Below are 27,992 nucleotides of genomic sequence, written 5' to 3'. Positions count from 1 at the left end.
TGTAATTTAAATGAACTCTTGACTTACCTTACCTCTGTAAAACCAAGTTTTTGGGAACTTACTCTGATCATCATGTTAAGAACAATTTTTCTTGGCCAGCAAGTGAAACCAAATATAAAGGGATTACTTGGATTATTAGCAGTAATTATATGAATGAAGTGCACGTGGATCGTGTTACCACAATGGACGAAAGTTTTTTCCCTGAATGGAATGTCAAACCAGGGTGCCATGGAGCAGAAGATTTATGTACAAGTCAGACCAAACATATAACATGAAAGAACCATCTTTAGTATATAATGATTTCACTCAATTATGAGGAACATCAACAAAATATACCAATAAAAAAATAATATAAACAAGGTGATTGAAATTTGATTTTAATTAACAAAGATTTACAATACACGTGCGCAAGGAAGTTTAGAATCACAAGCAAGATTACGTTAAAAATTGAAAAATAAATGTATGAAATAAATTCCATTTATCAATTTGAATGCAAATGAAGCCTCTCTTCAGCTGCTCTCACACCCTCCATCTTCAACATTCCAAGTAAGAAATCGCTCCATGTATCTATAGGACCAGGCAAGCACCAATGCACACAATCATTGTACAATGTCACATTTTCATTAGGCCAATGTCCATATCTACTAGGGTGACCATCTGGTCTCAACAATGATGCTTGTGTGATATCAAGCAACCTATAATTCAAACCCTTTTTTCTAGCTTCCTTCTCAGCAATTTTGAACTCCTCCAATTGAATCATATAAAACTCCAAACTAAGGCCCTCTAATTGTGTCTCATTGCTCTTGAATGGCCTAGTTCTAATGCAATTCCCACCCTCATTCCACAAGCCATTCTCAAAATGAGATGGGGCAAATGTCCTAAGAAACACTGTCCCTTTAAAGTTTTCTAATCTATTGATGGCTCTAAATGCTGTCCTGAAAGCCTTTCTGTAGCCATAGTACATGGTTAAGTCAGGGACATTTTCTACGAGGCAGTAGTGGCATCCAACAATTTTTTGTTTCTCATAGAACACCATTGACCGAGTAAACCAATGTCCCCCGTTGAGAATGACATAGTCAAAATCTTCAATTTGGGTTATCCACTTTTCATCTGGCTCATCAAGGTAAAGGTTGCAAAGGCCAGTTGGGCCTGGACCCTTTGAATCTGCTTCTTCGGATTTGACTAAATGTGTGGTCCAAAAAGCAGCCATGGTAAAGTTGTAACTTGGGTACCTCCACCGCATAAAATAGTCATCTCGTTTATATGATACATCTATGGGCCATTCCACCTGACAAGTTTGAAAAACCATGATTTAAAGGGATTTTCCTAATAAAAATAAAAGTTCGATGACTGTCGCTAAAACTACAATTGATGAAATAAATTGAAAAATTACAATTTTTGGAACGTTCCACCATTAAATTAAGAGAGATTAATTGTAATTTTGGTACATTTCACCTTAAATCAATAGACTAATTAAATAAAATGCCAGATTCACCAAAACTTGTAACTTTCGATAAATCTAGAAAATGTTAGATAATTTCTTCACCAAGTATTTAAAGAGTAAGAGTGGTAAATGAGGTAATTGTACCAAACAAAGCAGAAGTTTCGTTTCTTTGAAATGTGAATACTTGTTATTGTACAATAGTGATGTGATACAATATTTAATTTATATGTGATGCACATAGTTTTACAAGAGAAAGACTAAAAAGAAAAGAAAAAAAAAGAAGATAAATTTAAGATAAAATAAATATAATATAGATTATAAAAAAAAACTAGTAGTATATTATAAGGACGTGTTATGAGAAACTATTGCAACACTTCTAAAAGTTATAGTTAGGCTTCAAAATTATACTCCTTTTTGCAGGAGTCCTTTCCAAGCCATCTTCGTACTATATAGGTACTGCTTTGAAACTCCTAAACCTTGGCCAAGTTTTCCAATTATTTTATGCGTAACATCACTTTTAGAACCATTCCTTTTAGCCCCCTTTATTATCTTAAGTCATGTTTTTCTGTTCCCGGTGAAAAGGAAGTTAAGAATCCCTGCATGTTACAAACTCGGAGGATCCAGCTCATAGCTATATATATTGTTTACATGTGAACTTTTCCGCAAAAGACACACAAATGGATGACTAATCTCATTAATAATGCTTTACGCTAATGCCAATAATACATTATGATATACATCACTTTTGTATTTAGAGTAAATAAAATAATCCAGTGGTCCCATCTGGCCTCTTATCTTGGATTCCCTTCAAACACATACTAATATGAAATTTTGTCCATGCAAATATATGGATTTGGTTTGGGCAACCTTTAATTTGACATTGATTATTTGATTTCATATTTATTCAACCGACGACTTAGCCCAATGAGAATTCCTAATGTTATCAAGAGTGCTTGACGTGCACAAAAGCATTACTAGTTTTTCTACTTTCAGAAATGTGACCTCCCAACCAGATCTATTATTTTGGTTTAGCTTCAAACAATTATTGAACTCTCCAACAAAGACCACTTTTAGTTCTCTCCTTTGATAGCTTAAACCTATATAATATATAGCAAATCCAAACCACTTGATTTTGTTATCTCTCGATCCTTATATATATATATATATATATATATATATATATATATATATATATATATACACAGAAGACTCTTCTAATCAATTTATAACAATTAAAGAATATAAGTTTGTTTAATTTTTTTACAAGTTAATTTAATTAATAATATTAAATTTGTCAATAGTTCATAACTTTTCTGAACTACACTAAAATCATTTAAAATTTCATTTTCAATCTCTATCTACAGCAAAGATATTTTTTATTAAAAAATGTAAAAAATAAGTAAGAAGGAATCTTATAAAAAGGAAGAAGACAAAATTCTAAAAGATTTTTTTATAAAAAGAACCATAATAAACAACCACTTAGCTAATAGCCCTATATGCAAATGGGTTGGAATGTCATAAGACAATCTGACATAAAACAACAAGAAGCTGGGGCATCTCTTGTTTTGTTTTGTGTTTTTTTCCCTTCCTGTGTCATATAAGAGAGATACCCTCCAACACATATATAGTTATGTACATTTTATGTGTGTCACATATATACTAAATTATGAGTTTTACATATTCTTTGTTTGATTTTTTTTCATAATTTGGCCTAAGAATGAAGTGTTAATATAACCCCATCTTATAATTAAATGTGAAAGCTCAATTCTCAACCATTTCCCCTTTCTGGTTTGTCAGGACTTGGAACAATTATTGCATACTGTAGTGAAAGTTGACATGGACTCTTTAAAATACACATATACATAATCCAGTAGAATGAAAAATACTACCACCATCAACAGTGCCAAGTTACTGTCAGGGTAGCTTCGTGTATAAGCTAAAATGTGGGAGTGATACTACTACTGTTGAGTATTGAGTGCTGCACAAGTATAGTATGAGACATCAAATTTGGATATAGTAACTAATTTTTCGGTTCAATAATTTTTTTAAAAAATCGTTTTGAAATTTTGACAAATTTAAGTCTAGTTAGATATAAATATACTTGAAGGGACAAAAACTAGACCACATTTTTTTCTTAGTGCAACAAATTACTACAATCGGGTTGATAAAGTTTGATTATTTTGGTGTAACTTGCAATTTAATTTACCAACACTAAATTAAGGTTAGACATTTTCTTTCATGTGGTAGACACAGAGCGTGCGGTTGGCACAGTTTCCCGGGAAAAGATTCGATTTCTTGGCATGCATGCTTTATGCTTCCATGCATGTTACTTCCATCTGCTTTTTTACCTAATCCTTGAATATCATAATGGGCTTAGGTGAACTAACTAGCTACTAGTAAAAGGAGAAGGTATGTTATATATAATCGAAATGGAAATTTTGTATTTATATAATTTTTATTTATAAAAATGAGTACAGTAAAGTAAGAAATATTTGATAAGTTGATTGATGTGAAGTGTTATACAATATTACTATTATATGAATAACAACTCATCGTAAAAAGAGTTGGGATAAGGACACTTAGGACTTAGAGTAAACCGAATAGTGATAAAGTGTTACATAGCACTCAAAAATAAGATTTAATTATTGGTGAAATAATATGCTGAGAAAAAGTTAAAATAGACTTCTTTGTAATTTTGGCTAAAACCATATATTGATGTCTAATCTTCACGAGTCTACAGATTAAAAGAATAGTAATGATGTTTGTTCACGGATTTGAAATCCCACCTTCTCCGCTGCCAATATTTTAACTAAAAAATTTACAAACTTAGATTTCCATAAAGGATCGGTATTATTTAATTATTAAGATATTCATGGCTCTGAATTTCAGGTAAATATATAAGCTTGTCATGTAAATCAGATCTCAGACTCATTTTAAAGTTTAGTCTAAAGTTTATAAATAAATTTTTATTTTTATTTTACTTGAGTTCTTACTTTTAATAATCTAATTGTATAGAAGTTATGGAAATACCAAAATATTATGTACAAGATAAAAATAATGTCATGCTTCACAAATTATTAATAAAAATAAAACATAATTAACTTCTTTTTTCCAATTAAAAGACCGTTATTTAATTAATATTTTTCTTATAAAAAACTAGCTAGCTAGCTGATATGCTCTCAGCGGATCAAAAACTCACTTCATAATACTCTCCCCATAAGATTAAAAAGTATTAATTTGTGAACCAATAAAGCCTGTATATCATATTATCGGTTAAAAATATTAGAGAGAACAAATAAAAATAATAAAATAGAAAAATTAAGAAAAGTAGTTGCAGTGTTGTGGATAGAACCACCTAATCAATCATCCTTGATATAAAAAATAAAAAAGAAAATTATATGATGTGAGTAAGGAAGAAAAGAGAGTTACCCTTGAAAGGAGGCAAATCATGGACTGCATCTGATTTCTTCCAACCGAGTCTCCAACAAATGCCAAGGATTTTCCCCTAAGAATCTCGAGAAACTGGAAGGGATTGAACACAGGCAGTTCACATCCATTTGGCTTCCACTTCCACTTCATGTACTCAGAGTCTGGTCTTCCATACTTCATGCAGTTCTGATGCTCATGGATTGCCCAGCATGTTTTGTTTGTGTAATATGGGGCCTTTGGGTTTGGCACCCATTCCCCAGTGAAAATGTCACACTTCTTGATGGAAGTTGAGGGCAGGCTTGCTGACTCGTTCAGATCATCAAATGCTGAGGATGGTTGCTTGGAGTACTGCTTGTTCTTCACAGATGAAGAAGAGTGTCTGAACAAAGGGTAGGAGAGTGGGGTGACAGTGAATAGCAGTATGGCAAACACTGCGAGTAAAGTCACTTTCGGGATCATTTGTTTTGGGGTGCTTTTGCCAAACAGAAGCTCTATGACTTGGAACTTCATTTTGGAAGGAGGGAGAAAGAGAAACAGCACATGAATGGGGTAAGAAGGGAATACGCGTTTAGTAGAATGAAGGACTTTTGCTTATATATATAAGTTAGTAAATGAACTTATAGGTTAATTTATACTATTAACTAATAAAAATTATTATTCTCACGACTTTTAAGAGATATTTAATAAATAAAAAAATTCATGTTAAAAATTAATATTTTTATTACATTAAATGAGTAAATAAAAATAACATGATATATTTATTAAAAATAATTTTTTTTAATTAGATTTTTACCTATTTACATATGAAAAAATTTGTAATAAATATAAATAAAAAAATTTTCAAAAAATATTATTTTCTAAAATATTGTTTTTAATTAATAAAAAAATTAACTTTCTCAACTTATAATTTCTTGAAAAATAAAAATAATTTTTTCCTTAAAATAATTATCATAAAATATAACAAGTTATTAAATATAATTGGAATTGAATATGATAATATTAAAATATAATTAAATCTCACATTTTTTTAACAAGAAGATGCACATATATTTATATATGCATATAGTTTATATTGAAATTGAGATTTTTTGGATGATGATAAAAAATTAAAATTGTGAGAAAATAGATACAAGGTAAATAATATTTTATTATTGTGAAAATATATGTATAGAAACCTCCAATAAATAATAGTATAAAATAGTTTTATATTAGGTAGACTAGTTTGTCTTATTTTATTTTCGACTTATGATCGGTTAGACATGAGGAAGTTTCTTGGTGGCAAGGTCTTTCTAAATTGGATGGCTCCTAATTACAATTACACTTAAATATTATTCGTGAGGTTTTGGTTATTTCCACACATGCATGATGATTAACTTTTGATATTTTGGCTTGTCCCCCTCGTTGTATCTATATATCTCCCCCCATGCGTTTTACGCCACGCTATATCATATTTGGAATAATTGTCATTTTCTATGTCCTACTATAACCTTAATTACGCAAACATATAGTAATTAATTTATTAAAACAGGTCCTCTTTCTATTTTATTAAAGCATATATAGAGGAAGAGCATGCATATATTTCTATAACAACACGTACATCGAATAATATTCAAATGTCTTATTTGTACGTCAGCAGCTAATTATGCAGAGATGGAGCAGGTAAATGATGGTCATTATGATATGTTCAAGTGTTGACTTATTGAGTTTTGCCTTTTATTTTGTTAATAAAAATTACTGACATCTATATTTTAAGAATAATAATATTTTCAAACCTCGTGAAGGAAAAATGGGTGTGGAAAACAAAACAACAACAAAAATTAAAAGATAAGAGTATAATAATTAATTTAATAAAAAAAATACATAAGAGTTTAATTTTTTTTTAAATAGTTTAATTTTATGCACCATAAATATTTTTATAATCGATTAATTCAAAATTTATAATATTTCTTTTAAAGTAATCATTATAAATCAATTAGCGAAAAAAAATGACATCCTATAATTATTATTTTATGACAGTTTGAGTAAAATATAAAAAAGATAGTTCATATATTTCAGTTGCACTTTAAATAAATTAGAGAATTATTAAAAGAGATATCTCTTTATAGATAAACTCGTTATATATATGATAATATCTGATAAGATAATAGTAAAACAGGTATGAACCCTAAATACATTTATATTAGATTTAGAGAAAAATATGTTAACACTACTAGAATTTCTCTTATCTGCAGGTAATAATTTCGTGGATAATATATTTTTGCGAATTTTAAAATTCACAAGAAATTTTCTTGCGAAAAAAATTCGCAGGAAAGTTTACTGTGAATTTTTTCGCAAAAAATTCTGCAGGAATATTTTTTACAGAAAAAATTAAAGAAATTATTATAAATTCTATCAAATAATTCTTCAACTTTCAAATGCTCACAATGAATTCATCTGAAGTATTTGTTTTCATTCCTCCAACATGTGATACATAATCTTTTAAATTTTAAGATCGTAGATTATAAGTTAACACTCAACCATACAAATCAACTTGTAAGGTAAGTGTTGCCCCAACTTATATACTCTTTGATTATTTTATTTTCAATCGATGTGGGACTTGAAGTTTTTTTTTTAAATATTAAACTTATAAATTTAAATGTTTTTTTTTTGTTTTTCCTGCAGATTAAAATTTGCAGGAAAATTCCCCGGAAAAGTTACTTGCAAAATTTTTCTACTATTTTGTAAACATTACTTGCGAATTTATTTTCGCAATAAAAACTGCAAGAAACAAAATAAAATTCTTACAATATTTTATGCAAATTTTTACCATAGAAAAAAATTTCTATGATCATTAAAATTGTAGCAAAATTTGTAAGAAATATCTGTAAATTATTTTTTTGCAAATAAATTCGCAAAAAATTCCTGTGAATTTTTTTTGCAGGAAAATTCGCAAAAAATTTCTACAAATTTTTTTGCAAGAAAATCCGCAAACAAAATCCCGCGAATATTTTTTTACAGGAAAATGACATTTTTCTAGTAGTGGAAAAAATAAATATTTTTTTAAATTTACAAATTAGACCTACTTGTCAAGTTTAAACTGGTAAACTACTTGAAGATCTGAGATCATTCATGGAATGCCATATTTCATCACGGACCAGGTGAAATATTATTTGGGTTCTAAAGGTTCAAGGATAAATTACACAATTTGTTTTACTTAATTGGTTCAGGACCTTCAGATCTCATTGAAAGTATCAACTGTCAAAGCTCAAGAGTCAAAACTTTCAGACATTCAGGAATATAACCAAGCTTGCACCTCAGAGTTTCAGATCCAGATCTCTATATCCTGATATAAAGAATTATAAATTCTCTCATATACTATTATTCTACTGATATTCTTTTTTGGTAAATAGCAAATGCATTTTTTATAATATTAAATATATTTATTTTTATTTGATATTTTAATTATAAATTAGGATAATTTCATTACTAGAAATGTACATTTTCCGGTAAAAAGAAATACAGGAATTTTCTGCAAATTTTGTTGCAAGTATAATTTTCCATGAATTTATTTTATTTCATTCATATATTTTTGCAAATATAATTCTACAAGTAATATTTGTTATTATTTTAATAAACAAATGAAAATAGTCGTATCTTAAGTATTCTTTCAATTTTGCTACAGAACTTCCTGCATTTTATATTAGTAAAAAAACTAATTTAAAAAACACTTGTAGATTAATTTCCTATATATATACAGCTGATTTAAAAACCAACTAATCTACAATTTTTTTATACTACAAAAATACCATTATCACATTAAACAAAATTATCACAAAAAATTGAATGACAAGCACATCTAATACCATCAAGTAAGATGTTAATGACATATTAAACTCTATTGATGAAAATGATTAAAGATTAATTTAAAATCTTAATCGCTTGTGTCAACTGATACTTATTACATAAATTTTTAGTAATTGATGCAAGTAATTTGACATTAATATGTAAATTAAGAAATATTTAATAAATATACATTTAAACTAAAAAAATTTATTTAATACTTTATAATCAATTTCATTAGAAGAAGTGTCTATTAAATAGGAATATAATTTAGAGAGAACAAATTAATTAATTAGATTTTAAAATTTTAAAAAAAATAATTATTTTGAAAAATAAGATTAAAAAGACTAAAGATATGGAGTAATTATTAATTCTTTGTGATATTTTTTCGTTAATAGTGTTAATTAATTAATAATAATTTATGATAGATATAATTTTAAAATGTTTGCTATAGAAGATTAAAGATAATTAAATTTTCCGTGCATAATTGTAATTGAATATGACAGTGAAACCTTTTTCTCTTTCTTCATTGAGTTTTGTTGATCATGTGACTCATTTATTATTTTAAGAATTTCGTTTCCCTAGACTGCTTAGCCTTGACAAAATGTTACTAATTTATTAATGGCGGTTGACATGAATTGCAAATTTCTTGGGGTTCTGCTTCTACACACAATAATTTTCATAACTTTAGTCAATTAGAAGACAACTATGATCATCAATGAGTTTGTGAAGCAGTAAATAATAAGAAATGGATTGGGTTCGTTGATTTTGCAATGATAAAATATGGAGGACACATACGAATGACAAGACTAGCACAACAATAATGGAAATTAAAGTTTTTACTAGCAATGTTCAAAGTTGAATAGAGAGAAAACAAGAAACCAAATGGATACATGGAAAACGAATGAACAACAACCTTCAATCTGGATCCTCTGTGATTGCCCTTTGACTCCCACTTATCTCGAAGCTTTTGTGTGTGTTCAATGGTGTCAAAAGACAGATGCATGTGTATTTTGGTACTAGGTCGACTAATCCGACGATGATGTTCGCTCCTTTGTGACACAACATATATTCAAACAAGTGTTGTAGTATGTAGCACATCCACTTCCAGTTTTTATCATTGAATTAAACTAAATTGGAAGATGAATGTTACGATGCACCTAATTGCACTTTAATTTCCATTATTTTTTCTTAAACCACATTTTACTCAAATTAAAATTTGCATGGATTTTCTTAGTTAAAAATTTTATTTTAAGAATGAATAATATATATTTATTACCTTCACAATAATCGCATTCAAACATTACAGTTATGATAAAAATAAAAAAATACAAAAGGGTCAAATTGTATTGACAGATTATTACAACATGGGACTTTTGGTACTATTCATAATTTAATTCCCTTAAATTTATTTATTTATTTTCCTAAAGTTGGGTTAGCAATAATTGAGGAGGAACGTGGTAGTGAGTCTAATAATGAGAGAATTTATAACTTTACACCTAAATTAAGATGTAATGTTTTTGTATGCCTTGTCCACTTTACTACCGTTCCTTGATTGACATCATGCCCATTCCCCAATCACTCAAGCCCACCTTCTTTGGGCTCTTTGTCTCAGATAATCACCCTCTCATCGCAATTCTTTTAACTTTTATTTATTTATTTATTTATTTTTATTTTATATTCTTTTTTATCAACCCTAAATTACAATATCAGCAATACGTTCGTGTTTGCTTTTCTTAATTACTACTACTTCCATCTCACAACAATATTTTACATTTTTAATAAAATATTAGTTATATTTTTCTTAGTTTATTCTTTTATAAATTATTCCATCACTATTATTAAAAATAACACATTTAATTAAGAATAAAGGTTTTTATTTTATTAAATTATATTAAAATATATTTATTATCGTCTTTAATATATGTGGAAAAAATATAAACTTCAGATACTATAAGACGAAAAAAGTATTACATTAGTTTACTACAAACTAATATTTATATAGTTATATAATTAGAAGAATTGAGCACATTTGAAGAGATTAATTTCGTACATTATAAGAAAGAGTCACTCAAACATGAGGTGAATAAAATTCTTACTTTTGACTTCTTTAAAAAAATATTTTATATTAATATTTATATAATTTTTTAAAACTTGCAACTTAAATGTCATTTTTATATAAATATAATTATTTTTTTTTAAATTCATCTCTAAAATATCTTTGTTTTTTTTATAAAAATAAAAATAATAATAATATTATTATTATTATTATTATTCTTAAATATCAATTTAAAATTTATTTTAGATCTAGAAAGATGTTGAACTCATCATCTTAATTATAAGTTAGGTTTATGATTATTAGAGAAATGATAAATATATGATTTTATAAATGCATATTAACAACTGTAAGGAAATGATTGCTTATCAAAAAAAAAAAAAAACACTGTAAGAAAATGATTTCTATTCCTAACGATGGTCAAATATGTTCCCAGTGTGATTTAGATGATGTCTTATAGGCGGAGAAATCTATCTTATATGGATCTAAGAATTTTTAAATTGCGAGAACTTCCATTAAATGGCTCTAGTAACTTCCTTGTCCTTTTGAATCTAGAGTTGAAGCTTTATTCAAAATATTATCAACAATGATAGACTAATCAATAAATATTAGATATTCACGTTGAAATATACTCAAAATGAATTTTGTGATATTCAAACAAGCAAAATTTCTGACATAAAATATCACTATATTTTTATCTTTTTAATATTTATTATTAGAAACTTTTAACTAAATTTTTAAGTATTTATATTAATTGATTTTATAGAATTTATAAAATAAAATTACGATATATTAATTTTACCTTTTCCCTTATCATTGATATTAATAAAATTTATAAATCACAGGTGAAAAATTTAAGAAATGAGACAAAATATTTTTTTTTTATCAAATTTTCTTTTTATTATCTAACAACAATCATAATTTTTTATAAAGATAAAAAATAAAACAAAAATTTATTTTAAAAAAATTGTAAAATATTTTATAATGAAAATTACTATTCTTTTCTAAAGTGTACCTTATAACAAGTATATCAACCCGTCATAGTTGTCACCCTAAAAAGAATTAATCATTACTCCTAGTAATAAAAATCAAATTATTAAGATATATAGAGTTAAACGAAGAAACGCACTACACACACACACACACATATATATATATATGTGTGTGTGTGTGTGTGTGCGTGTCTGTACAGTAATTCCAAAAAAAAATTATCTCTAGTGTCACACTCATGCCAAGAACAACTCCTCATACCCAATCTTGATTTGCTTTCATACAGAGTAAGATCATCATAGTCTAAAATACTGTAGAAATAGAAAGGGAAAGTTAGAGTTAATTTTAAATTATTAATATTAATATTAATATTATTATTATTATTATATATAAACAATTATATAATATACAACATCAAACCATAATCATACATAAAAGTTACAACACTCAAAGCAAACAAGTATCTTATTAAAATCATGTCACACAAGACATCAACAATACATATGAACACACTCTCTTAACAACATGAGCAGTTTAAGTGATTTTCACCCTACTAAATTAACTCAATCATTTCATGTCCAAAGTGTTAACTCGATCACAGCAAAATGGGATACCAATTTCCTAGGTCTTATTACTTATACTAGGAAATTTTGATTCCACAATTAAGAATAGTACAACTGGGTATAGACTTATCATGACCTTGACATGCATCACTAAGTTACATATAAAATTTGCCCACTAATTATCCTCAAGGAACCACATAACCTTTTCAAGTACTTGGCTTAGGGTTGTAGTCTTTGACCTCTTACCTTACTCAACCACTAACAAAGGACCTAGATAAGACTCAACACACATCAAAAACTCACTCCAAGAGATACATATAATACTCAAAGAGGGTTTTCCAATAATGACATACCCAAGCACCACTCCAAGATACTTTATGTGGGATCTTCTATTTTTAAAATAATTTTCTCTCCTCAAGTCCTAAGTTAGCCAATACACTCTAATGCCACACCACATTCTCAAAACCTACACCTCACCATACATCTATTATATATATCACATCCAGTCAATGCATATAGAGATCAATAATATTAATCATGTATAGCATACCAATTCTTAACACCTTAACCAAAAATAGCATACCAAACATATATAGCATATCAATACTCATCACCATTTTAACTACACAAATATAGCATGTAGTAGACATAAGTATTCTATTAATGTTCATCGAATTCACCCATCATACAACATGTATTCACATACAAATTATCAAGATCACTTATCGTACAATGATAAACTTTTACATAAAACAATGCATAGAAAGTTATATTACTCCTATCATGTTCATCCTTATCTCATATGAAAGACAAAAAGATTTTCTACAACTTTCATGAAGACCTCAGATTTTAATTTCATCATTTACCATGTTGAAAATTATAAAAACCGCAACAAGTTGCTTAAATACTGATAGCTTGACCTTTACTTACTAAAAATGTCATAATTTGGAGTTATAGATCTCCTTTTTAGGTGATTCCAAATCCATTAAAAAAATTAATATCTAGGACTACAACTTTTATGAAGACAACAAAGTCTAAATCAGAAAACACCAAATCACTTAGCGAATTCCTTTCAAAAACTCCCATAATTCTGATCCCTAATTCCACTCAGCCATTTCAAAACAATTTAATTGTTTCCTTCCAAAGACACTCCTATTTTCCATTTTCAATTATGCTCAGTCATTTCAAAATGACTTAGTTGTTTCCTTCTAGGGACACCCTTATTTCTCATTTCCAATTCTACTTAATTGTTTCAAAATGGCTCAATCATTTCCTCCCAAAGACACCTCATTTCTCAATTCCGTTCAACTGTTTCAAAACGGATCAGCTATTTCATGATAGAGACTATCTTTATTTTTCACAATTTTGGAGTTTCAAACCTCTCCATTCCATCCCAAGCTTCCTACAAGCTCCAATCTCAATTTTAAACCATAAAACTCATCTAAACAACCGGAATACATCAATTTTCAATAACAAAATAACTCATAATAAGAATTTGGATGCAAAATCAAAGTTCCTCCCAAACCCCAAATATTACAAAAATCTATAAGAAACTAAGAACACCAAGGTTCCTTATAAATTAGTTTAACATTCAAACAATTACATCAATGAGCATTCATACCACACATGCAACATGAAAATCCACACAATCATTCACCAAGATCAAGTCTTAACTCCCCTTACCTTAATTTCGAACTCCCCGAAGGGGAAGAAAAGAGGAAGAGAAGAAAAAAGGAGAAGAACCCTGAAACTCCGATAGTTATACCACAACTCTTTTTATTCTTTATTGCCAAGCTTTGCGAACCCTTTATCACTATTAACCCATTTTCTACAACTCAGATGGATCTAAAAGAATAGGGGAGTTAATTTTGTAAAGAGTGAAAAAAAATTTCATTGCTACAATAATATTTGTAAAAGATATTATTTTAAAAAAAATTAAAAGAATTTTTAAATCATTTTAAACATGTTTAATATGGTCTCAAATGGTCCCTCGGACCACACCTCGATGACATGTCATTTAATCTATTGCATGACTAATTACGGAAATTTAATTATATAATATAAATAAAATTGAATAAAAAAATCATATTAATCGTCCACTCATTTGTGGGAAGGCTTTTATATATATATATATATATATATATATATATATATATATATATATATATATATATATTCCATCACATAAATATTACAAGTAATTAATTTTTTTTGTTATATGGTGATGAATTATCAAAAGTTAAGAAGAAATTATTAGAAAGAAGTTGAATCCATATATATGTTCCTTGCTATATGCGTGGTTCGCCTTCCGTGCTCTTAATGCTTACCATTCACAAATCACAACCAACCCCTTCAATTCATTCATTTTCTCTTCCTTACTTGTTTCCCTTATCTCTCACTCCCCACACATATTTAATCATCCTACACCCTTTATTCCTCCACACTAAGTATCTTTCACTTTCATTTTTTGTGCATTCTTCTCTTTCAAAACAAGTGCAACAAGGTTTGCATTTCTTCCTCCCTCTTTCTATAATTTTTTTCACTTGTATTTTTCATTTTTTTTTTTTGTGATGCACTGCTTAATTAGTGTTTGAATTTGAGCAGAATTAATCAGCAAAGATGGTGATGATGGGTCTTGGAAGGCTGGTGGTGAGTCTAAAATCCAAAATAAGGTCTTTGAAACTGAAGAAACCTTACTATGATAAGATGGAGAAGAGTGAGAGCATGAGAGTAGAGATAAGAAGCAAAAAGGCCAGAAAGCTTATTGAAGAGACCCTCAAAATTGCTGATTCACCAAAGTCTAGAACCTTCACCCTATGATGCTATTATGCACATGCTACCTTACAATGTTCAGTGTATGTACTAGTAAAAAACTCTTCACTAATTAATTATGGTTCTGTTCTTTTATATAGTTTCTGTTTGAATTTCAACGAGGTACTCTAATTAGTCAGCTTTATCTCTCATGCATCCCACCAAGAACTCAAAGGCCACCATGTTAGTGCTAATTATGTTGTGTATAAGTCTAGAACTTTGTTCTAATCTTAGATTGGTGTGAAGCATGCAAGGACTTTGAAGAACTTGTATGAGTTTGTTTTTTTGAGGCCATTTGGTTAGATACAAATGGAAATGAAAAGTAAAAATTAAAGAGGGGGAAATATCTAAGTTTATTGTGTGAGAGTTAGATTTTCACTGAAGCTGCTTTCGTTTTCAAATTTATTGCTATGAACACCAGGTCTGTTTTTGGGTGGACCATCCAATAGAAGTGTGCAGGGCAATTATGTCACATTCACTTTTGTTTTTGTTCTATTGGTTTTACTGAATAGGGGGATTTTTAGTATTTTGAAAATAAACAGTGTAATATATACGTGCAATTTTGTGGACTTTAAAATTTAATGGCTGAGAATTTTCTTGGTCAGATTGAGTAGTGTTTAGGGATGAGATTCAATGACGAGGAAAAGAATATCCTATACAGGAGTAGATTCTCAATCTCTGCTGCTTTGTTAGGATATGATTAATATAGAGTGTGTTTAATTTAAAAATTATTTTTTTTAATAAAAAATTCTCTATACTTTTATACATGTTCATAATATAAAGAGTTTCATAATAATAATAAAAAGAATTCAGGTTAGGACATATTTTTTTACAGCATGAGTTCAGGAATCAGGATATTGTTATTTATTATAAATTGTCATGCATTAAACATTATAAATTTTTATACTTACTTAAAAATAAAAAAGATAATTTTTAATATAGTGCTTTGCAGGATTCTTTTACAGTTATATATGGACAAAGCTTTTAATCTCTCTTATTAATATATTTTAATCGATAAATATCAACGTGTGTATTACATTTTATCCAATTTAGATGAAAATAGAATATTTGTAGTTTTTTCAATTTTATTTTGAAGAGATTACAGACTATGCTTTTGAAATGTAATTTTTTAAAGTGTAAAACGTTAAAGTTAATACATTAAAATCATTTCAAATAAAATTTTCATATGCATATACAAATAAATTATAGTTTCTTCAAATTAATTTATGGGTATAACATTAACATCTATGTGAATGATGCACGATACTGGGGTTAGTAATTTTTTTAATCAGTTTATTTATTTATTTTTGCTAACGTCCAACTAATAGATAAGATAACCCATCAAAGTGAACCACCAATTTCCTAACGGAAAATTATATGGTCTCAATTAATATATATATATATATATATATATATATATATATATATATATATATATATATATATATAAGAGTAAAATAATTTTTTTTATTAAATCATGCTCAGTAAAATACAAAATATACCTATAAAAATATCAAAAATAAAATCAATTAATAGTTACAAGTCGGTTCACCCGTGTCTTACACAAAATTTTCTTGATTTTTTTTTCTGTACATGTTGAGAATAAGTTTATTATAAATATTTTTTATTAATTTTTTACAACATTTTTGAAGGATGATTAAAATATTAGTTTTTTAATCAAATTTAATTAATGTTATTTTTTTTTGTTAATATGCGTCAATTTTTAATGTAATAACAAATATTTTAATAACTAATATTTTTATGTGAATTTCATAATTACTTTTATTTAAAAATTGTAATAATTTAAAATTAATGTAATAATGTTTTATGATACCATTATATTTTGTTATATTAATGTATTAATATATTATATAATCAATAGAATATCAATTTAATTTATAAAATTTGTGTATAAAAAATTGTTGGAGAGAATTTTTGGAAGGAAAAATTATTGTAGTTGTTTCCTTGATTTTATCATCACAAATTAATATACATAATATAATAATGAATATTTTTACGAATTAATGTTTTATGTGAATTTTATAATTACTTTTATGTTAAAACCACAATAATTTAAAATTAATGTAATTAATATTTTATGATATCATCATAATTTTTTTTTATATTAATCTATTATTATATTATTTAATTGCATAAATAATATAATTTGAATTTTATTGTATAAAATTTGTGTACATAAAATTATTAGAGAAAAGTTTGAGAGAAAAAATAATTGTTAGAGACGTTATTCTTTTTTATATATATAGTATATATATTAATAAGTGAGTTACCAAACAAATTGAGAAATTTCCATTGTGGTGGGAAGGTTGAGAAATTGATAACAAGAAAGTACCTGTTAACGAAGTGAGAATGTGGGGACTGCCTGAAACAAAGACAACAAAATACTCCTTCCCACTTCTTAAATTTCTTTTTTCTCAATCATTTGATTTTTTCATTTTTTTTAATTGATAATATTTCATTCTATTTTTTTTTTTAAAGGTTAAGATTTTAATTTAAAATATTAATATTAATTGTAATCGTTCATGTTCATGGTGAATAAAAAAGTAATATGCATTGTAATAATTTATATTTTCAATCTTTTTTAACAATTATTTAATAAATAAGTTTCAAGTAGAATAACAATGGATAAACGACATTTCATAGTGCCAACGGCGTTATATCTAGCGAAAAGAATTAATCTCACCCACAATTTTGCAAACTTAGATTTAATCCCCATTTAGAAAAATGTTCACATTTAGTGTCTAATAATGTCTCAAACATTATTTTTTTTAGGAAGGATATATGTAAAAAGTCAAAAAATAAAATAAAATTCAAATGATACCGATGCATTAATTTAGAAAATATGTCAACTAAATACATAACATGAAAAGTGTATTAAATTAAGAATAAAACTTGCAGTTATATATATATATATATATATATATATATATATATATATATATATATATATATAATTCTTCAATTAGAATTACTTCGATAACTAATTTGACATTTAATGCAAATCTTTATTAACATTTAATGTAAATTTTTATTTTGCAAATTATCAAGCAATTCTAGTTGGAAACAATGCTAAAAGCACCTAATGAAATTAGGCGTTAGTTTTATCCTTAAATTAATCAAAATAAAGTTGAGATTTTTTATGATACATTAAATTAAGCTAGGTTTGTTTATTTTTTAAGGAGAGATGTTTGTATTCAACACCGTACACAATCTTAAATAAAATTGTCTACAAAACGATACTTATTAAAAGTAAAATAAAAAGAAGTAAAAAGCATAAAGTAAAACTCTTAATACTAAAAAGTATATTTCATTTGGCTGAATAAAGTGTAAAACAAATAATTGTTTAGGCAAGTGAAGTGTTAAAAAGATATTTGATGTAATTTCGATCATCTTTTGAAAGGCAGTAAAAAAATATGGCTGCAGTTAGTAGTGACCAAAAATAAAGTTGAAGATTTGTAATGTGGAATATGGCTGCACGTGATTCATGAGATGTTGGGATGATGACGGAAGAGAAGGACAAGGGATAGTAACTTGCTTCTGATTTGGCAAATGGGCAAGAAAATGCACTCTACAAGGTTCATAAGGACATCTTGGAAAGGAAAATGACTAAGCATACTTGTTTCTTCCAATAACTAAGTCCAAATTTATACCAACCACACATCTTTTGCATTTTCTAAGATATAGCACTCTACAACCCCTTTTATTTTTTCTCCACCCTAGTCTGCCACATCTTATTCACAACCTAAATTATAACCATGGCCTCTCTCCTTGAATTTATTTTTCTCTTGTGCAATGGTTGTAATTATAATGTACCCTGAAGCAACAGACATTTAAAGCAAACAATCAGCTAAGAGACAGAAAAACACCATATCAAGAACCATGAGAAATCAAGGAAATTTAAGGAAACTCATTTTCATTGTGAATGTTCTCTTGGGATAAGTGGGGGCCATGAGACTCAACCAACATGTTCTCTTGGTTGGAATTTGGATCATGATAATAGCACAGCTCATGAAACAACATTGGATGTGATGTAATTCAAATGGAGATGATCACACAGAAATTCACACTGCTCCAACCTCAATTCTTTGGGGTGACATACTGCACAAAACGATTAGCAGTCAGGCTCAAACTATTAACTAAAAATATACGACAAACAAAAGCACATACTTCAAATAGGAAGATTCAAACAATGTACATTCTTGTATCTTTCCTCGTGTACCTCAACTCCAAGACTTTAATTTCAATAATGATGGTAAAATATGTATTCACCAAAATAAGTATTATATTATCTGCTTTGTAGCATACTAGCATTGGTCCATGGTCTATAACTTTGCATCGGATTCAGACACGTTGAGTTAAATTGTCATTAAGATATGTGATAGATTTGACAATGACAAAACATGTACAACTCATAAGTGAGAACCTGTGCTCAGACTAGATATATCCTGTGCCTGTTGCATATAGTCATGTACTTGCAGAGAATTACAATCACAATCAATTGGATGAAATCCTCATCGTAATGCACAAATGAAATTCAGTTGAACTCTTTCATTCATGTCATGATACACTTAATTTCATAATTGGAATACTCCAAAACGGAGGTTCACAACAAATTCGTTAGGAGAAGCAGGTTTACATAGAAAATGGATGGTCAAGAACATTCATTAGGTACAACATGATGAGATAGTGATGCTACACACTTATGCATGTATCATCTCACATTTGCACAGTAGATTTTCTTCATCCAAACTGTGGTACAGTACAACATAGTTCTTTCTATATTGGTTCAGAAATTTAGGAAACGATATCCTCAATAATAATACATATTACTTTTCTTTTACCTTTTCTCAATGTTCTTCCAAACTGTGGTAAACACTAGAAAGTTGAAACTTCGAAAGGGACAGAGTCTTTCTGTGCCTTTTCTCTTAATGGAGACTATTGCATTGCAGCCACAGAAAATTTTGGATAATAGATATCCAAACAACACGTTTTTCAATATATTCTTTAGAATACTTGTTATTTACTAAAATTTGTGTAGAATTTACTAAATATGCGAGTTTTAGTTCCTATTTAGTGAAACACATGAATTTCAACGATTAATAAAATAATATATTAGGAGTGAATATGTTGCTATGAAGGGGGAAAACATTATATTATGCAATTAACTAATAAAGACAAAATACAGCAAAGATGAATATTTCAAGTTAGAGATATCACGACATGCCCAAGGTACAACACTGTTAAAGTACATTGGCTTATCACAGATAAGAATCCATATGACAATATATTCGTGTCTAAGACGTAAATGCTACTCTTCATATCTTCAATCATACGCTTACATTAATGTGATGCGTACCCATACACGCAGTTTATATTGAAGTAATTTTAAAAAGAATTATACTAAACTTTACACTCACACCAAAAAAGTACTAACAACATACTAACACATTTCTTCTTAATACACTCTTATTGGTTACAATTTTTTGAAAATTATAAAATCATTAAAGTTATTAAATAGAATATACGACTCACTAACTTTCATATTTTTTAATAAATTCCGATCAATTAGAGGGAATATGATAAAATGAATGTGTCAGAATGTGTTTATGCTATTCCTCATAGTTGGAACAAAAGCCATTATCAGAAATTGTCATCTCATATATCACTAAGTTGATAACATGCTGTGAGCACCTTTAAAGGAGGTGCTCGAATATAATGGGTTTAATAGGAACTAATACTCAAGGAAATTCTAGGAACATAAAATATCCAAAAATCCATATTAAACTTCAACGGCTGAATTGCACTGCACTTGCTTGTATTGCAACCTTAACAAAATATTTCAAGTCATAATTTCAATGATACTAGTAACCATCTCACGCATTGCACATTAAAAAAAATTAAAAAAAAATGTATAATTTAAAAGGGAAGGCCTTTAAAATTGACCTGAAAAAAGAAGCAGGAACACGCATATAACTAAAAAGAGAAATCAGCTTTGAAATCATTTCAAAAGAGGTTGAGGGAGAGAATAAAAAATAAGAAAATTACGCTATCCCAGACAGAAGTACTCTAATTTATAAGTAGGGGTAGGCTGATAATCTTAACAATTTCATCTACAGCAATTATACTATGAGAATGAATTTCCCCGTCACGCCGAACACTTCTTTCTTTCCCCTCTCGTCCACTATGCACATTACATTAAGATAGGACAAAACTAGACATTCATGAGGCAAACTTTGCTGGGCAGAGGTTCCAACCATTCAGATTAGAACGACACTTGGATTTTAGTGCCATGAATGGAGTCTCAAGACTCATCTCCTACCAGGGTTTATGCCTCGGGCAGCTTCGTATCCACCACCACCGCCACTACGAGCAGGTGGTGTTGTGGATCCATAAGGCATAGCGTTCATTGGCGGAGCATGTCCATGAGGACCAGCTACCCCTCTTGACTGTGCATCATATCCACCTGCCCTCGATGCATCATAAACAGGTCCTCTTTGGACATCATAACCCTGGCCCCTCTGAGGATCATAGCCGGTTCTTTGAGCATCAAAAATTGGCCCTCTCTTGGAATCATAAGCAGGTCCTCTAAATGAATCGTAACCAGTCAACCTTTGTGTATCATAAGTAACACCCCTCTGAGCATCATAAGTAGGCCCTGCAGATGCACCGTAACCAGGCCCTCTGGGAGCATCATAACCAGTCCCTGCAGCAGCTGGACCAGACTGAGCTCCAGCAGTAGGAAGTGAAGCACCACTGCCACTGCCACCACCAGCAGCAGGAAGGGGACCACGTCCCTGCTAAACAAAATGTAGAATGGAACATTATTTACAAATCCAGATGGAAGATAAGGTAAATTGGGTAGATCAAACTTGGACAAATTATATGAACTAATAAACAGAATCAACCCTAGACCGTGTGGCCTTTCCAATAGGTAAATCTAACAATATCAGCCATGTGTATATTTTGCACTGTTTAGAATAGATATAATAAATTAACAGTTGAACACAAAGCATCTATTAATATTACGCTTAATCACTCCAACTTTCTCCGCATAGAAGTAATAGTTCTCCAATTTGTTATCATGAAATAAAGTAGCACGTAGCAGACATGACAATGAGCATAATAATCCTATAGATTTTGAAATTCTTTATTATGGTAACCAAAACTACTATCTATGTTAATTGGTATCATCAGAATGGTGATTATCGAAGATTAACAAGTAACAATATTGTAGAGAAATGAGATCAAAGTCGGTTGAAGTCAGGTTCTTCATATTATAGGAGAAAAAAGAAAGCTGAAAGCCTGAAACTACTGCTAGACATTTAATTAATCAAAAAATTCATAAGATAGTACAATAATCCAGCAACACATCATTGCTTCTGGACACCAGAGGCAGATAATCATCCATTTGCAAACATTATAGATATTTGCTATAATTAAGAATAAAGAATTGATAAAAATATATACAAACACATTGAAAAAGATTCAGATTAACAAAAAAAAATCAGTCATTACTACATTTGGTCCTTTATATACAAGTGAGAACAATTTTTTTGTCCTAATTATAAGAAACACAGACTCACTTTTAAATGTACTTCCTCAGTCCTATAATAAGTATTGTCTTAAGTTGTTTTACATGGGCATATAAAAATTTAATAAATAGAGAATAGAGAATAGTAATTTAACAAAATTAACCTCACTAGTAATCTTCCTTGCTAGAAACAATGCAATACAATTAACAATTTCTTGAAGAATATTATTAAGGGTATAAATAAAAAAGAGATAATTAATACTACATTGAAAAACTAAAATGACACTTATTTGAGAACTTATTTTTTCTCTTACACAACACTTATTATGGGACAGAAGAGTACTAATTATGTATTAATTGTTAATTTCCTTTTCTATGCTTAATTTATTGTGAAGTCTATTAATAAGACATGTACTCATTTCCCATGAAAATGAATGCTTTCATTAGGTTATTACAATATAAATCATACTCATTGATTGAAAAATTATCCCTTGAATTATGAGAAATGTGACAAAATATAATCACCACTTAAATCATTTAATTCTACAGGTATTACTAGAAATAAAATTTAAATTTATGATATCATAAATTAACTAATTTAACTATTTTCATTGGTTTAGATGAATTATGTATTTGTTTCTTATATATAGAACTAGAGGTAATAATTATGAATCATATTAGACAATGAACTAGAATGCTGCACTCCCACAATAAACCCAACACAACGTAACACAGGGAGGTGTCACACACCTGCATAACAGAATAACCATCTTCATATGCATTTTGTCCCACAGGAAGACCAGAAGCCTCATTCTCATTAGTTCCAGAGGTGCCACCATATGGCCCACCTGAATTTTATTGCCATTGATCAATCCAGAAATCATGAAAAATTGAGGACCAAGGGCTCTAACACAGAAAACAGGTATGAAAGGAGATACATACTACTTCTCCGATCCACATTAGCGGTGTTCGTAAGCTCTGCTCGAAGTTTTTCCACTTCCCTACTCATAGAAACAAAATTCTTTTCCATCACCTGAAGTGACTCAAGGTGATCATTGTATAACTTTTTTTCATAGTCAAAAGTGGCCCTGCATGACCAGAACAACAGATTGTCAGGGGCACTTAACATGGTAGTCTGACACTATGCTACATGCTGTAAGGAGAGAAAGTGAGAACAGCAATCAATGGGTTGGGTTCAGGGTTTCTTGCATGAATTATGGGTGCAAGTAGGTGGATTGAATGTTCACTGAGTGCATCTAAGTTAAGAATCAACTGGAAGTGATAAATTGGTCTAAACTCTAAAGGGTCATATAAGTGGTTGTTGGGATGCCAAATAGAATGCCATGAGTGGAAGATTCCCCTATTAACCATAACAGGAACCTATAGCCATCAGACCTGTTTCCAACTTGTAGGCATATTGCCTACCACATGCTGACTACCCTAGTTAAACCAAGCCTGACTAAAAAGGGTAGGTAGTATCTCTTTGGCTGAGTAACATGCCCTGGCTAGTAGATTGCTTGGCAACTCCATGGCTGTTCCCATTGAAGATACTCTCGTGAATTGGAATTAAAAAGCCAAGGAAATGACCCTGGGATTCAAATTGCCAAAGGAAATCCATGAAAAACACTAGCAACAGTTCTAAACAAAATGACCATGGCCTCAGTTCATAATATACAGATTCCAACAATGGAAATCATGCAAGCAGATTCTGTACCCATGAAATTAGGATTCTCAGTTAAACAATTTCTAGGATAAATTCAAGCTAAATAAATCTAAGATATTAACATCAATTCTTAATAATCCAAAGTAATCAGTTCTGAGAAATCAATACATTTTAAAGAAAAGAAAATTTATTAGAGATGTAGTGTACAATTTCGGAGACTTGGGGAGAATTTTGGAGAGTGTTTAAGTATGATGCAATAGAATACCAATATAAGAACACTGGAATGGCTAAAATGGAGAAAAGGCATTGGGGTTAACTATACTCTATGGTAGTGAATGTTGGGTCAACAAAAGCAAAAGATGGGAATAGCACAAATAAGAATGTTAAGATTGATGTGTCAACACAAGAAAGGACCAGATACAAAAAGACGGTATTCAAGGAGAAATTACCAACTGAGGAAAAGAAGACTGAAAATTAATTAAGTTGGTTTGGAAATGTACCAAGAAGGCCACGAGGCACAACTGAATATAGTAGATCGCATGATTTTTAGTCATGTGAAAAAGGAGGAGAGGGAGACACTAAGAAGGCCATTGAAGTTGAAGGAAGTTGTCAAGAGGGATATTTTGAACATAATATCTATGAAGCTCTGATCCTTAATCAACCCAAATGGAATGATCCATGTAACCTCACCTAGTGAGATAAGAGCATAAGGCTTTGTTGATGTTGGAAAGAGCACTCACTAATAAATACACAACATAGGCTCCAAATTAAGACAACACATCCAACATTAACAAAAAATCTAAATATCTGTTTAAAGAAAAAGAGTAGACATGGTGCAATTTATGGACAAGGGAGCACAAGTCTAAGGTCTAAGCTTGAGAAGGTCATACAATTTATGGACAAAGAAAACTACAAGAGAAAACGACTATCATGGGCACATCTCAATCAAGGAGAAAAGAAGATGGAGGATGACAAGAAGAGGAAAACAGTGACAACAATAAATCAGCTCATTGAAGCAAAGAAGCTCTCAAGCTCATTCGAAGATGCCAAGGGAAAGTAACAAAGCAAAATCCAGGAAAATATTTATTCAATGATAACATCTGTATGGTAATAAAGCCCCATGAAAAATAAAAGCACTTCACACCAGCCAAAAACACCAGAGGGCTGCAAAAACAGAAATAAAATAAGGTTTTCCATTCTTTCTTTTCTAGTTTTGATGGAACGAAAAAGTCTGTGACGAAAAGAATCCTTCAAAAACTGATAAGATAAAATACACACAAAAAACTCTAAAGTTAGTCAACATAAAGAACAACTCCAAACTAAGAGGACACGACCAACATTAATAAACAAAAAAATCTATAAACACCAGTTCAAATAAAAAGAATAAAATAGAAGCAGCACAATTTATTGGGCAAGGGAGCATGTGTTTCTAAGGTAAACACATTTCAGAGAAGAGGCTTTAGGAGGCCTACAAACCTGTAGCGTATTACAAGTATTAATCCTATATTTTTATTATGCACCACAGTTCAAGGAAAAGACTAGATCCTTGAAAAATGAAAATTTGATTCCTGAATGTGGTACATATTACATATACTGCCTCTAGATTAATTTGCAATAACATTTTCAGATGCCAAGTTACAAGCACCCAAGCCTCAATTCTCCTTAGGCATACTGCCTACAATGAAAATCCCAACTAAGCATGCGGCCAGAGGCAAAGCTAGACATAAAAATCTTTCTTGCTCTGTGGCAGTAAGCTTAACAATAAAAATAATAATAATAATAATAATCTCTCTGTATAATAGTAATGTTGTTTGAAAGAATCTGATGGGGGCCAAAGCTTCACCAATAATGTGAGGTACCACTTTTGCATGTGGCCTCTTCACTTTCCCACTCCAAACCAAGGAAAACCCCTCACTTAATTTTGTAAAAACCCTCAGATGAAAGAAACATTTCTATCCCTGTAAATACAACAGGCAAAACAAAATTATGAAGAAAGGACAACAGACTGAATTTATAACATTTTGTCATTCATGACATGACAGAACCTGTTTATTTCAGCAGTTCCTTTTACCATTACCTATCTTGCAAATTCGTTCACCAATATTCATCTTCTGCAATAATCCCGAATTCTCCATTCTCTACTCTTCTAACAAACAAATTCATCACAATATTTTTAAGTAAAAAAATTACTCACAATCAATTTCCAAATTTGCAGTTCACTAATCCTCTTCAATTCTTTTCACTTCTCCAAACATACATTCTGCATGTTTGGAAACCCACTAGAAAGCAAGAAATCACACCAATCTAGCAAAAAAACGTAAAAGCTATAACTATTACCTTCTAATTAAAAGTGGAAACCCTCATCTACAACTTGGGACAAAACACACCAGTTATCGGGTTATATCCCTCGTTGGACGTCAACAAATGTTAAGGAATAGACACAACCACCACAAAACATGCCAATTACCACATCTCCACAAAATCCCACCCGCCACCCCTCTACTACCAACGGCTCTAAAACAAAGCAAAAAAAAAAACACCCATGAAATTATCAGGCACAATTACATCCCACAGCGATATCCAGCATTGCAAATCACCTAGTCCAGATACCGTAGCACAAGAAAGGATGTCTTCAAACATTTAATCAATGCTTTCATACAGGTAGTACTCTAGTAGTCACCATTTACATCATCATCGTCACAACATTTTCCCAAAGACGACCCCATTTCACACTACAACATTACTATGCATTTAAAACCCTAAACAAGAGGCGGAAGAGAGATACCTGCAATGCTGATACTCCTGTCTGAGACATTCAAGCTCAGAGATAAGCGCAGGGATCTGAACAACGTCGGCGTGAACCCTCTGAAGCTCCTGAGTCAAGTGCTGCGCTTTGGAAACAAGCTCATCCCTCGCCACAACGAGGTTCTGCGCCTCCCCACGCGCCTGCTGCAGCTCCAGCTTCACGCCCTCCGCGCCCTGCGCCTCGGCCTCCATCTTGGCGATCTTCTCCAGTGTGCCGCGCACCTGCTGCTCGCGCTCGCCCTTAAGCGCCGCCACGTGCGCGTGCAGCATCTGCAGCTCGTGCTGCGCCGCCGCCAGCTCCTGCCGCAGCACGCCGTGCGTCGCCGCCAGGCGCTGGTTCTCCGTCGCCAGGCGCTGCATCTCCGCGTGCTGCGACGCCAGCTTCTGCTCCATAACCTGCGGCGGCGGGAGCAGATCGAACGGCGCCATGAGCGGGTGCGGCAGCGCTGCGGCGGGGCCCGGAGGGTGCGGCCGCCGCATGTGCGGAGGCGGAGGCATGCGGCCTTTGCTCCCCATGGCTGAAGAGGATAATGGAATAATGATGGTGAAATTAGGGCACGGAGAGAAGGATTTGAAACAAGGAATTTGAAATTGATGTAATAATGGCGAATTGGGAAAAGGAAGAAGAATGGTGAAGAAACAAGTACCGTGGGAATTAGGAGAGAGAGAAAGTGAACGTAAATCGGCGAGTGTTTGGAAAGGAAGAAAGTGCAAAAACCAAAACCCTAAACTGATAATGGAGGAAGCAAGGTGATCTCAGACTCAGAGGGAGCATCTATGGTACTACTATTGAGTAATCTACTTTTCTTAACCAGGTTACTAGGTTACAAGAAAGAAAATTTAATAAAAATCAAATGTAC

The 27,992-nt window shown here is 30.4% G+C and overlaps 2 protein-coding genes across 3 annotated transcripts; both read right to left on the bottom strand.

Annotated features, from left to right (window-relative positions):
• Positions 1 to 361: 361 nt before the first annotated feature.
• On the bottom strand, positions 362 to 5,458 carry LOC109803499 (protein trichome birefringence-like 19). Its single transcript, XM_020365107.3, has 2 exons — positions 4,874 to 5,458; positions 362 to 1,288 (listed from the first exon to the last, which is right to left on the bottom strand). The coding sequence occupies exons 1-2, from the start codon at positions 5,381 to 5,383 to the stop codon at positions 482 to 484; spliced, it is 1,317 nt and encodes a 438-aa protein (XP_020220696.2). The 5' UTR covers positions 5,384 to 5,458; the 3' UTR covers positions 362 to 481.
• A 15,645-nt stretch (positions 5,459 to 21,103) lies between these two features.
• On the bottom strand, positions 21,104 to 27,969 carry LOC109801483 (sarcolemmal membrane-associated protein). Of its 2 annotated transcripts, XM_020362565.2 has the most exons (5): positions 27,780 to 27,969; positions 27,113 to 27,650; positions 23,607 to 23,752; positions 23,415 to 23,512; positions 21,104 to 21,930 (listed from the first exon to the last, which is right to left on the bottom strand). In XM_020362565.2, the coding sequence occupies exons 2-5, from the start codon at positions 27,646 to 27,648 to the stop codon at positions 21,442 to 21,444; spliced, it is 1,269 nt and encodes a 422-aa protein (XP_020218154.2). In that variant the 5' UTR covers positions 27,649 to 27,650; positions 27,780 to 27,969; the 3' UTR covers positions 21,104 to 21,441. The 2 variants fall into 2 exon arrangements, with proteins under 2 accessions (XP_020218154.2, XP_082929243.1); XM_083073117.1 differs by having other exon boundaries at positions 21,104 to 21,927; positions 27,113 to 27,969.
• Positions 27,970 to 27,992: the final 23 nt, after the last annotated feature.

The sequence above is a fragment of the Cajanus cajan genome, chromosome 4, assembly GCF_000230855.2.
Source record: "Cajanus cajan strain Asha chromosome 4, NIPB_CcT2T_4, whole genome shotgun sequence".
In the NCBI taxonomy this organism is placed as follows: domain Eukaryota; kingdom Viridiplantae; phylum Streptophyta; class Magnoliopsida; order Fabales; family Fabaceae; genus Cajanus; species Cajanus cajan.
This window is presented reverse-complemented; position numbering and strand designations above follow the sequence as displayed.

What these genes read in the sequence shown, in the direction of transcription:
- LOC109803499 (XM_020365107.3), bottom strand. Translation starts at nt 5,383, where the DNA reads ATGAAGTTCCAAGTCATAGAGCTTCTGTTTGGCAAAAGCACCCCAAAA. An exon ending in TGATTTGCCTCCTTTCAAGG is followed by an intron (nt 1,289 to 4,873) that starts GTAACTCTCTTT and finishes CAAACTTGTCAG; the next exon opens with GTGGAATGGCCCATAGATGT.
- LOC109801483 (XM_020362565.2), bottom strand. Translation starts at nt 27,648, where the DNA reads ATGGGGAGCAAAGGCCGCATGCCTCCGCCTCCGCACATGCGGCGGCCG. An exon ending in CAGGAGTATCAGCATTGCAG is followed by an intron (nt 23,753 to 27,112) that starts GTATCTCTCTTC and finishes CTGGTCATGCAG; the next exon opens with GGCCACTTTTGACTATGAAA. An exon ending in TAATGTGGATCGGAGAAGTA is followed by an intron (nt 23,513 to 23,606) that starts GTATGTATCTCC and finishes AATAAAATTCAG; the next exon opens with GTGGGCCATATGGTGGCACC.